Here is a 13,312-nt window from a genome sequence, read left to right as displayed (position 1 = left end):
GGCATATGATGGCGTATATTACATTGGTGGACGTGCAGGTGAATGAAGCGGTGATGGTGTGGCTGATCTGGTTAGGTCCTGCGATGGTGTCGCTGGTGTAGATATGTGGACAGAGTTGGCATCGAGGTTTGTTGCATGGATTGGTTCCTGAGCTAGAGTTACTATGGCGCGGTGTGCAGTTACTGGTGAGAACATGTTTCAGGTTGGCAGGTTGTCTGTGGCTGAGGACTCGCCTGCCACCCAAGGCCTGTGAAAGTGTGGGATCATTGTCCAGGATGGGTTGTAGATCCCCGATGATGCGTTGGAGAGGTTTTAGCTGAGGACTGTATGTGATGGCCAGTGAAGTCCTGTTGGTTTCTTTCTTGGGTTTGTCTTTCACAGGGCCATTGTGAATTAATTAGATAGCTGTAAACTGCTTTACACATGACAGGAGATACATAAGTGCTAAGTATCAGTTATTTAGTACTGGAACACCCATATTGCAGGATTTAAAACTGATCCACTATAAAAATCAACACGGTTCAGTAGCTCTCAAATATCTCATTGTTTTCATGTGCTGCAATGGTCTACAGATCATGTGCTGGGCTGCAGTTAAAGGTAGATATTTCATTACATTGGCAGCAACCTGAAATATATACTGGTACTTCTGTGTTAAAAAGTCTCAGTATTTAATTTTGCATAGTCATCTTCAGTAATAATTTTTCATCTGTGCTCTTCTATCTGGCCGTTTTCTAAATCCTCAATTTCATATACAATAGGCTTTAGCTGCATGTCTTTTTTTTTATAGCTACTTAGCAGAAAGTACAGCAAAGTACTCCATGACATTAGGCATAGAAGGAATTATTTCTAATCTTACATCACTGTACCTTCTACTACAGCTGCCATGAAATCAGTGTTTCAATTATAGATCTCACACACATTGTTGGGCACCAAGTCAGCAACTTTCCTTTGTTTTTTCCAGGGCCAGTAGCATTTCTTTAGCTATAAATGTAGAGATGCTATAGCTCCTGATAGCCACGCTGAGCTCCACTGAGACTGAGGAAAATATGTGCTTTGTTGATACTCTCTCATTCAAGAGACAGGAAACTTCACAGAATGAAAAGTGTATAACATTTAGGATTTACATGTGGAAGCCAGGACCATTAAAAAGAAAAAACATTTGGGCTATGAAAGATGAGAGGTACATGGTACTTTAATATCTTCCCTTGTCTACGAATTGCACAGGGGCATTAACTTCAGTCTTATGATGCTAGCCAAAAAAATGCCACCTGAATGGAGAAGAGGGATATAGAGGAATAAAATGGTGGTCAAGTAATGTGTGTCCCTTCTCCCTTTGACCATTTAATGTTAGGCTGAACAAAGCACTAGTAGAAATACAACAGGGAATAATCCTGCATTGGCAGAGATGAACTAGATGACTTTTCTATTTCTAGCTTCTATTACTTTATACTATGACTCTATGAATCTGTAAGAACAGCACCTAGCTGGACCATCCTCCAGGCTCTAGCAACATAAATTTGCACACAAGCTCTGCAGACAAGTGTGTAAGGAAAATATAGGTTCTTTCTGCATACAAATGAATATGAGACTTCTGATCAAACAAAACATTAAATCTGAGGATCTTAGATATAAAGTATAAAATTAGATACAACCCTTACAAACAAATGTTGCATTACATTTGAGGTTTTCTGGTAGCAAGGGAAGCTGAGGCCACTTTTAGTCTGGCCCCACATGGCTTCTGGTGGCTAGGAGAAGTTGGTGCAGCTGCCTGCTCACAGTTCTGCTTAATGCAAGTGCTTGCAGCTGGGATGTGGGCAGGTGTGACAGGGATGCTAAATGTCTGAGTCTCACACCAGATGCACAAAATTTGCCAGCCCCACAAACAATTTCACCACTGCTGGTGAGTGTTCTTCTCTGCAGTTTTGGGCATCTGAATAACATTTGTGTATATCTCTGCCTCAAAGCGCCATCTTTCAAATATGAAGGCTATTTACCTGTGACTGGAGTTCTTCCAGATGACTCTGCATAGCCACACTTATGGGTAATGCACCGACCAGTGCTGACTAACAGAGGAACTTTCTCCAAGCAGTGCCTATTGGAGAGCACACAACAACCCCTCAGCGTTCATAAATATTCTGATGGCAAAGTAATATAAGGAGGTGCTTTGCCTTCTGCTGTCTCAGTTCCTTTCTAAGCTGACCCAAAGAAAACTAAGATAGGACTCTGAGAAAGAGAGGGGAGAGGGTGGGTGCAAATATGCAGCACCGCCTTGAAGAACTCCAGTTATAAGTAAGTAACCTTCATTTTGTCTTCAAGTGGCTTTGCATATTTGCTAGTTTGGCAAGCAGTTCTGAAAAACTCAGGAGGTGGGAATGGGCTCCTAATCAAATAGTGACTTAAACAGAGCTCCATCAAACCTAGCATCCACTCTAGAAGCCAAATCCAAAGCATATATTTAGTAAACATAAAATGACTTCCAAGCAGCAGCCTTACAACTTTTCCCAACACGAACATGTTTAAGACAAGTAAAAGACACTGACACTGCGCTAAAAGAATGAGATCTTAAGCCATTAGGTACAGGGACTGCTACTAATTTATAACATTCAAGGATACATTGTTTTACCCATCTGTAAATAACATGAGCAGGTACATTATACCCCATATGATTCTTAGTATAAGAAACAAATAACCTTGGAGACTTCCTAAAATCTTTAGTTTGATTTGAATAATATGCTAGAACCCTTCTAGCAAATAAAGTATGGAGAGCAGATTCCCCTTTATTAGAATGTGACTTTGGAAAGAACACTGGTACATTTATTGTTTGACTGATGTGAAACACATACTATTTTCGGTAAACACCTGGGATTAGGTTTGAGAACCCCCTTATTTTTTGAAAAAATAGCCAAAGGCAGGTCTTCCATAAATGCACACAAATCACTCCTTCTTCTGGCTATGTTATAACTACAACAATTACCATCTTAATAGATTATTAAAATAAAGTATGCTATGCCAACAATTCAAAAGATGACTTCATAAACATAGATAAAAACAAATAAAGATCACCCACTGGAACTAGGTCTCTTACAGGGGGGGCGGGGGGAGAATGTATGTTGATCAATAGTTCTCAACCAGGGGTCCAGGGCCCCCTAGGGGGCCATAAACTGGTTTCAGGGGGTCCATCAAGCAGGGCCAGAATTAAGACTTGCTGGGACCCACAGCAGAAAGCCAAAGCCTAAGCAATGTAGCTTTGTGGGGGCCCCTGCAGTGTGGGGCCCCAGGCAACTGCCCTACTTGCTATCCCAATGCCAGCCCTGGCTTTTGTATGCAGAAAAGCAGTTGCAGTGGCACAGGTGGGCAGTGGAATTTTTATTGCATGTTGTGGGGGGCGGAAAGGCTCAGAACGAAAAAGGTTGAGGACCCCTATGTTAGATAACCCCTCTATGACAGTGCAAGGAGTGAACAAGTGAGCATGCACAGTGATCACTTAGAGGTCAATTAGTTCCCCAAAGAAAGCTGTTTGAGGTAATTAGATAATCAGGCTGTTGGGTTTGGTGGAATATAGAGCCAATTAGCCATCAACCCAAATCTGATATGGAGGCACAGGGAAGAAGAGTCATGGGAGAGAGAGAGAGAGACAGATAGAAAAAAAGAAACAGGGCTAGTTGAATCCAGTCACACAGGGAAGGAAGACCAAAAGCACAGAAGATATTGTAAATAGACTGTTGCATGGGGACCGCAGAGATATTGGTGGAGAGAACTCAAAATAAATGCCATTGTGAATGCACAACTAGTGGAATCTGTGCAGTTTCTGCAGGAAAAGAAAAAAGGAGCAAAGGCACACCCTCATTACACCCTTCAGAAAACTTTTGACCATGCGATGCACAAATAATGATCTGCAAAAAGAACAGGAGTACTTGTGGCACCTTAGAGACGAACAAATTTATTTCAGCATGAGCTTTCGTGAGCTACAGCTCACTTCTTCAGATGCACAGAATGGAACACACAGACAGGAGATATTTATACATACAGAGAACATGAAAAGATGGAAGTATGCATACCTGCCATCAGTCAAAACAAGATAAACTGAAAGAGTTGTCAGAAAGGAATCAGATAACCCCTCAGACTTTAGATCCATCAAATATTCCAAAATTCTAGGAACAGAAGCTGTATCTTGTGACTCAGATTTTCCTGAATCCAAAAATCTAGTCATTAACATTTCCTTGTAATGTTTTCTAAAGTTAAGCAGTACATTCTGAACCAACAAAGAACAGAACCACTCAGTGTTAGTCAGGGTCCAATAGCCCAGGCTGTCAGATGAAGAGAGTGGGGATCTGGATAAAGAATTCTGTCATGTTGCTGAGGCAACAGGTCCAGAGACAAGGGAAGCAGTTTGTATTCCACCTCTGACACCTAAAGCAGGTCCATATACCATTGCTGTCTCACCACGCTGGTGCAACCAGGATCAGCCTCACCTTGTCCTTTCTTATCTTCCTCACCACTTTCAAATTAATGGGAAAGGAGGGAAAGCATACAGAAGGCCCTCTCACTAATGCATTAGATAGTGTCCAAGATGGACTGACTGTACTAATCTTGAACTGTCAGAGAGCCCAAGTGAGTTCCCCATCTACTGTCTGATGCATCTGAGGTTATCATGACCAACTCTCTTCAGAGCACCAGTCATTGGCTCTGTTTGCCCACTCCATCAATGAGTCTGTGGCATGTTGACTAGCATATGAACATTGTTCAGGTTTGGTTTATAAATTCATGCCAACCAATGTTTCATTGGCCTCATTCTGAGATTTGCAAATAGAATGACATAAGTAGTCGCTGTCATGAGACACCTCAGACCAAAAACGAAAATATATCTTTCTGGGTTTGATAACGATGAATCTTTGAAATAGATCACACTATCTTCAGAAATATTTCCTCTGCAAGGGAAGCTCTTCCTGCTTCTGAGTCCAGTACCAATCCTATAAAGAGAATTCTCTGAGTTGCAAAGAGATTTGGCAACTTCACATTTAGAAGCAGTCCTAAATCTGTAAGAGGGGAAGTTGGAAACTGAATGTGTATCAACAGATCCTCACACGAATTGACTATAGCAGCAAATCATCTAAGTATGGGTAAAAAAAGATACCCAGTTTTCTGAGATGTGCCACTACCTCAAAAGGCCCTTTGTAAAGTCTCTTGGCACTGCAGAAAGATCGAATGGTAGGACCTTGTACTGAAAATGTCTCCGTCCCCCACAAAATGGAAGTACTTCAAATGACTTGGCCAAATAGAAATATACATCCTTTAAATAGAGAGTTACAAACCAATCTATGCTTGAGATTGAGAGAATGATGGAGAATAGATTTATGATTCAAAACCAAAATTTCTGGATGAATGTGTTAAATGTTCTTAAATCTAAAATTGAATGGAAATCCACATCTTTTTTTCTGCACCAGGAAATATCGTAAATAAAAGCCTTGACCCCTTAGATTTTTGGGAACTTCCTCTACATTTCCCATCGGAAGCAATTTCTGAACTTCTGGCAGAAGAACAACTTCATGTGATAGTTACCTGAAAAGGGAAGTGCAGAGGAAATTAAAAGGAGGTGGTATTTTGAACTGTATTGCATAATACTTATATTATTTTTAGGATCGATTTGTCCAATAAACAAGCCTCCAATTGCTGACAAAATGAACAAGTCTGTATCCAGACAAAGGGTAGAAAGAAATTTTGCCAGTTGGTCCACAACTCTTGACTCTCATATCAAATCTGGGGCTGCATATTCAGTGAAGAAGGTGATGGATCAGTTTGCTTTGACCTTGATCTACAAGTCTTCCTTTATTGTTGAGATGGAAAAGAAGGAGGTTGTTGATTTAGCAGTTGCTGCTGCCTTTGAGTGAAGAAATCTGAAGATGATTGTGGATAAAATTGCCTCTTGTAAGAGAAAAAAAAAGAAGTAGGTGGTCTCCTTTTAGCAACAGAACATAAACCAAGTAATCAAGCAGTAGATCTGGTCCTTTTCATTTCTCCAAAAGTTTATTTGTTTGTTTATTACTAAACAGACCATCACCCTCCAAGGGAGGTCCTTAACTTTAAATCTAATGCTCATAGCCAATGAAGATCTTAACTATGCATGCCTTCTAAGAGTGACAGCAGACACTAAAGCCCCAGCTGCTGTATCAGAAACATTTAAAGAAGTCATGACAGCATATTTTGCCACATTCTGACCTTCTGTGAAGATACCATTGGTAAGTCTTTTCTGATCATAGAATCATAGAATCACAGAAATGTAGAACTAGAAGGGACCTCAATATAGGTCATCTAGTCCAGTCCCCTGCATTTAAACAGGTTTAAGTATTATCTAGACAAGTGTTTGTCTAACATGTTCTTAAAAATCTCCAGTGATGAAGCTTCTACAACCTCCCTAGGTAATTTGTACCAGTGCTTAATGACTCTGACAGTTAGGAAGTTTTTCCTAACATCTAACCTAAATCTCCATTTCTGCAATTTAAGCCCACTATTTCTTCTCCTGTCCTCAGTGATAAGGAAAACAATTTATGACCCTCCTCTTTATAACAACCTTTTACGTATTTGAAGACTGTTATTGCCCCCCCCCCCTGCCCCACCCAGTCTTCTCTTCTCAAGATTAGACAAACCCAGTTTTCTCAATCTTTCCTCAGAGGTCAAATTTTCTAGACCTTTAATCATTTTTGTTGCTCTCCTCTGAATTTTCTCCAGTTTTTCCACATCTTTCCCAAAGTGTGGTGCCCAGAACTGGACAGAGTCCTCCAGTTGATGCTTTATTAGTGCTGAGCAGAGCGGAAGAAATATATCTCATATCTTGTTTACAACACTACTGTTAACGCATCCCAAAATGATATTTGCTTTTTCTGGGAACAATATTACACTGTTGATTCATGTTTAGTTTGTGATCCACTATAACCCCCAGACTCTTTTCTTCAGGGTTCCTTCCTAGGCAGTCATTTCCCATTTTGTAGTTGTGTGTAGTTGTTTTTCCCTGTGAGGTTCAGAGGGAGGCCCTTCTGGGTCACTGTGGCAGGCCACCATAACTGTCAGTCACCAGTCTCTCATTCTGACACCCTAGGTGGGCAGAGTAATCTACAGTCTATAACCCCAGCCACTTGGACAGGCAGATGGCAATTAGCAGTCTACAGGCCCTCACCCTCTGTATGGGGCAGCCTCCAGCAAGCAGTCTTTAACTTCAGCCTTCAGTCTGGAGCAGACAGCAATTACAGTCTACAGCCTTGGCCCTCTGGGCAGGGCAGAGCAGGGAGCAGACTTTAGCCTAAGCCTCCTAGCTAGGGCAGACAGCAATTACAGTCTTGGGGGGGGGGGCAGAGTAATAGGTAGTTTCTAGCTTCAGCCTTCAGGCTGGTGCAGACAGCAAACACAGTCGGAGCCAATAACCTTCTGGCTGGGGCAAGCCACAAAAAAGACACAGGCCTTATGGCCTTGTGGTGAGTAGGCCACCATCTTAGGGGTGGGGTTGGCAGCATGGGGTTGGAGGACTCAGGCCCAGCCTACTCCACCCCAGTCCAGAGACCTAGCAGTGATGGGTAATTTCGCTACCAGGTCAGCAGAGATCCCACTGAAACACGCTGACTCACTTCCTGGCACCACAACCAGACTAATGTCTGGTTTCCCTGGGCTACTTCCTACCACAATCTGTTGTCATGGCACTGTTGGCCACATATCCTCAGCGGCTAGACAGCCAACAGTAGTCCCAGTAACTCCTCTTCATCCACGGCTCCCTCCGGTGCCATGGCATGGGACGGCTGTAGACCTGGTCCAGAGTCCTGCAGAGGGCTTGAGATGTCTGCTTCCTTCCCTGGCTTAGTCTCAACTGAGTCTCTTTATACTTCCTGTCCTGCCCCTGCACTTCCAGCTCTACTCACCAGGGGGAGCATAGCGGTTCCTCCCTGTCATGTTCAGAGGGAGGTCATGCCACCTCACTACATTGGGCAATTGATTATTCCTTCCTGAGTGGAGTACTTTGCATTTATCCTTTTGAATTTAATTCTATTTATTTAAGACCATTTCTTCAGTTTGTCCAGATCATTTTGAATTTTAATCCTATCCTGCAAAGCACTTGCTATCCCTCCCAGTTTGATATCATCTGCAAACTTTATAAGTGTACTCTCTATGCCATTATGCAAATAATTTATGAATACATTGAACAAAAACAGACCCAGAAAGGATCCCTTCAGAACCCCATCTGATATGCCCTTCCAGAATGTGAACCATTGGTAACTACTATCAGACCATGTCTACATTACAAACTTATGTCGACACAAGATATGTCAGCATACAGCTGCTTCAATTAGTACATTGCTTGAGCATAGGCATACTTGGCTCTTTGTGTCAGCAGTGCACGTACTTACCAGGAGTACTTGTGTTCATGTGTAGGCATCCCACTGTGCAACTCGCCACCATTCAGCACATTGACTTTTGGGGAGTTTGGCAGTGCATGATGGGGCCAAAATGGTCGCACAAGGGTGACTAGGAGCATGGGGTCAACTTCCCAGTTTGCAACTATCACCATCCCATAATTGTATCTGTAGCACACAATTTTCATGCCTTTTTTCAAAATCCCACAAACCTGCTCACTTCACGGGCTGCTGTCTCTGACAGAGCCTGCACAGCTCTGCACTATTGTCATGAGCATTGCAAGCATGGGGCATGCAATCCTGGAGTATTTGTAGAGTTGCAAGAAGAACCGAATGAGTGGGAAAAATGATGATTCCTCAGAGGACAGATTGCTGTGGGACATAGTGAGAACCAAATCAAGGTTGTTGGTGGCATTCATGGAGCAGCTGCAGATGATGGCGAGCCACTTCTGGGCTCGAGAAACAAGCACTGACCAGTGGGATCACATTATCTTGGGATGACAAATAGAAGCTGCAGAACTTTTCGATGCACAAGGCCTCATTCCTGGATTTGTGGGCTAATTTCACTCTAGCTCTCCAGTTCAGGGAAACCAAAATGAGAGCTGGACTAATAGTAGAGAAGCAAGTGGTGATCATACTGTGGAAACTTGCAATGCCAGACTGCTACCTAGAGTTGAGAATCAATCTGGAGTCAGGAAATCCACCACAAGGGCCATTGTCATGACCAGACCTAGATCTATTTCATGCCAGTGCCAAGAATTTGGCATAGGGTAAGTATGAAAACACAAAAACCCCTTGTGTGTGAGCTGATACAGGTAGTGTGCCATCTTAGCGATGGGCTGGTGGGACGCAGAAGAAGCCTAAACTACTTTAGCAGGTTGCATGAGTCCATTCAAAATAGTTAAAGGGATCCTACTCTCAAAGGTGCTCCTAAGATGTCAAATATTGGATGCAGTGTCTCTTCAGTAGCAACAGAAGGTAAGTTCAACTTAGATGCTCTTCTATCCACCAACTCATGTAATTGTGATGTATCATCTGAAGTAGATGAAGCAGAAACAATGCCCACGTTTTCCACCAGGCGACTACTCTGTCTCCAGTTCTGAAGCCACCTGTTGTTGTTCCAGGAGATGAACCAACTCTTCTTCCTCAGACAGTGTATTATGTGCTATTGTCTGGGCTGTAAAGCGATCTGGGGCAATCATATCTGAAGAGATCACTAAGACCAGAGCCTTCTCACCTGGAGCCACACTACCCCATCCGTACTGTGGACAATCACAAAACTGTCAAGACAGGGCCCAATAAGGCCATGGAGCCCAGGACTGCCAATATCTCTAACAGTTTGGATTTGGAAACATACCCATAGGATGGGGAAGTACAAGGACTGTAGCAAACCAATTCTAGCTGGAACAAACCTAGAAGGCACAATTCTTCTAAATCCATCTTGATCCTCTTCTAATTCTGGATCCAGCCTCAGATTCACAATGAATCTTACAGGAGATAACAATGGCACCAAAGGGTGAAGAGAAATGAAAGTCTGATAAGGCACTGTCTGATGATCTCAGAGAAAACCCAGGTCTGAAGAATTGAAACAGTTCACCTCTGTAGGGCACTTGCAGCTACAAGGAAATGTGATGGTAGGGAGCACAGCACCCACTCACATAGGCTCGACCTCAGAATGTTCATGAACACTGAAGGGAGGGGCAGGAAAGGGTTTGTGTTTCAACAAGCACTGCTAGGAGAAGGTTTCACAGTTAGGCAGCATGGGTTGGCAGGATACCCATAAGAGGGAATATGCAGAGCCACTTGAAGAACTAATCAAAGAACATACTTTCCATCCCTTGCTCACACTACCTCCCCTCTCTCAACCTCTGCTAGGTTTTTTTTAAACAGCAATAGGGCTCAGGTCTCTTGAGTCCCAATCCATTCCTAGGTCAAGGCTACATTGTGTCATGATCAGGGCTTGGTGGTCATGACTTAGTGGTTGGAACAGGAGCCAGAACTGGAGCTGGGAGCCAAGCCAAGGATCAGAGTCGGAGTCAGAGTCAGAGAACAGGGGCAGGGACAAGACCAGAGGGCAAGAAGCAGGAGCAGGTCAGTAAAGCAGAAACCAGGAGCAAGGCAGGGAAATAGGAAACAGGGATAAATCAGGAAGGCAGGGTTCACGAGTCAGGCAAGAGGGCAGGGTCCAATGTAGCAGCCAGTCAGGAATTCACCCAATTGCATGGACAACTTCCTGTGTCTTTTTCTGGTTTAAATAGTGTGGATAAATTGTAGAGCCAATTGCTTGACCACACTTTTGTTCACTATGAAATATACTCAAGAGACCAAATAACCAATATCAATCAGGTTTGTTAATATGATATGGGGAAAACGTGCTATGTGATAGTCTCTGAAGAGCTGTCCCATGGAGCTATGTTACAAGTACCTTATGCAGGTGTGCTTCCTGAAGTTACGCTTCTAAAGCCATATTTTTATACCCTACTTGTTTATCAGTAAAAGGTGCTACAGTATATGCATCATCTGAAATTGGATTCAATGTATCAGCTTTCTACCTTGTTTGTTTCTGGCACTGTGGTATACCCGGTTATCTTTTGCTCTGAACCTGTGCATTCCTGGTCATGCTGCATGCTCATATGTGTTCCGAGCACACACATTCCAGGTACTAAGAGGCATGAAGACACTTCTTAGGTTTGTGGGGGTAACTCCTTTCCTGTTGCTATAAAGAAATAATTATATGTCCTGGTACTGACAGTTTTCCTCTCTACTCAAGCCAAGTCTTACTTCATCTAATTCAAGGTATTATGGGAAACTTTAGCATAAGCATATAGGATTATAACAAAGGTACATATACTTAAATGCTTGGAATATATATTGCAGGTAGTATTATCAGCATAATATATATGTTTGCTAGCCAGTGTATATTAGTCAACAATAGTGTACCTAGCACAGTCAGGGACTCCGGAGTTCCTTCAGTTAGGTGGCTGGTACCTGTGGGTGGTACCTTCAGCGGGGCATAAGGCCTTAGGGTACCCAGTTCTCTCGTCACTAGCAGAGCCATCAGGTGGAGTTGTGGATGCAGGAGCGTCCTGGATTCAGGCCCCGCAGATCCTCACACCTTGCAGAAACTGAGACAAATGTAAAAACTAAACAAAGATCATAAGTAGTAAACGGTAAATGGGATATTTGAAATTCTTTCATTTTTAACAACATATAGTTATTAGTAATGTAAAGAACTTGATTTTGAGATGAACATAAGACTACTACAGTTTGGCATCATACAGTCACAGAGAAGGATAACTCTGTGGCCTGCTGTACAACTTATGAATTCACGTTGATTTTATGAAATTGCTATATCAATGAATTCCTCAGGGATGTGGAATCAGCCATACCTCATCAAGATTGGTATCACATCTCTCCTCTAGTCCAGGGACAATGGAGAGTCATTAACCCGAATGGCTCCCATTCAGATAGGAACATATTAGGACAATGGGATGACTGAAGCCTAGGGAAACCAGTTCTACCAAATTTGTCTGCAGGGAAGGAGTTTGAAGCAATGGGATTTACCGCAGAGAACAAGTATTATTGCTGGGATTTAAAAACTCACAGAGAGCAGAAGGAAGCTCCTGGAGAAGAGAGCAGAGGGAAACTCCATGAATTGAAGGAGAAGCCATGTGCAGGAGAGGGATCTTGAATACCCTAGAGGATTCTGACCAAATCCCAAAGAACATGGATGACTATAAACCAGAGTGCCTACAGGATTGAAGCTCTGGGAAAGGGTATGCTTAAGCTATTGAGGCATCTTGGAAGATAGCACTGATCCTGGCCTCAGATGCCAGACTGTGGGGGGTGCCACTAGGACCCAGACTGTAGAAAATTGTGTCTGCTGCTGGTGCATATGTATTCTTTCTGCTCTAGATGCACAGACATGGTGGAGTGCTGTGCTGGAGGAAGGAGGGCACAAGAGACATAACAGGCAGGTAGGAGAAAAGGTGAGACGGAATAACAGAAAGCAGCAGGAGCTGCAGAGAGAGAGAGGAGGGGGAACCTCTTATGTACCTCTCTAGCACCCCTAGGAACCTGGACTGATTAACACCAGCTTCTTAGGGAGCTTCCTGTTTCCTGCTGCTTCCCTGAACCCACTTGAGGAGAACAGGCAGCCAAATGAAGTAGTAGGAGCCAGTTAGGCCCTTAAGATGCTGATATCTTCCCTCACTCAGGCCCTGCTACCTGCTTATTTGTCCCCTTCAACTGAGTGTTGAGAGCCACTGTAGCTGGCACAGAACAGCAGTCGTGAGTGAAAGAAGAAAATGCCTCTTCTGAGGTAGCATTCAGAAAAAGAAAGAAAGTAAAGGAAGCATTTCTATCTAAGCAGGAAGGAGCTCTCCTGAGATACATAGACACAAATGTTCACAGTGAGCCTTCTGGCCTCAGTGAGGATGTGAGTGGTGAGGAGATGCCTGATCTTTCCAGTTAGCCAGGGTGCAGGTGACCTGGCAGCTACTGCAGCATTCATATCTCCATCTCAAATGGATGTAACCATGCACATTCCTGAAGAAAAGTGTAGATCAGAGAAGAGTATGGTGGAGGTGCAAGAAACAGCTGTGCTGAGTTTAGTTCCTTAAATCTAGTTGATCCAGGACTATGGACCCACTTGAGCAGTAGCCTGAGGGTCTTCCTTGTACTGCATGAGTCACAGCAAGTGAAAAACTTCATGTTCCCAAAAGACAATGAAAATAGAAGTTTCCATCCAACACATTACTGGTGTGAAATCCCCAGTGGTGACAAAGTGGGTCACCACTGGGAATTTCATGGCTTATGTACTCAAAAACCCAGAATGCTGCATACTGTTTTTGTTGAAAACTCTTCCAGTCTAATGTTTCAGCCACGTGGAGTTCTAGAGGAACAAAAGACTGGAA

General features: G+C 43.2%; 1 protein-coding gene across 8 annotated transcripts in view; it reads right to left on the bottom strand.

Moving 5' to 3' along the window:
* LOC115646922 (carbonic anhydrase 3-like) overlaps positions 1-13,312 on the bottom strand; it is a 98,981-nt gene that overhangs the window by 52,321 nt on the left and 33,348 nt on the right. For 2 of the 8 annotated variants that reach the window (XM_030553379.1, XM_030553380.1), the window contains exon 2: positions 11,337-11,521. The exons of the other annotated variants lie outside the window; for them this stretch is intronic. In XM_030553379.1, the coding sequence (XP_030409239.1) occupies positions 11,337-11,454 (118 nt within the window). In that variant the 5' untranslated portion in view covers positions 11,455-11,521. The remainder of the gene's footprint in view (positions 1-11,336; positions 11,522-13,312) is intronic. 8 annotated transcript variants of the gene reach the window in all.

The sequence above is a fragment of the Gopherus evgoodei genome, chromosome 2, assembly GCF_007399415.2.
Source record: "Gopherus evgoodei ecotype Sinaloan lineage chromosome 2, rGopEvg1_v1.p, whole genome shotgun sequence".
NCBI lineage: Eukaryota > Metazoa > Chordata > Testudines > Testudinidae > Gopherus > Gopherus evgoodei.
This window is presented reverse-complemented; position numbering and strand designations above follow the sequence as displayed.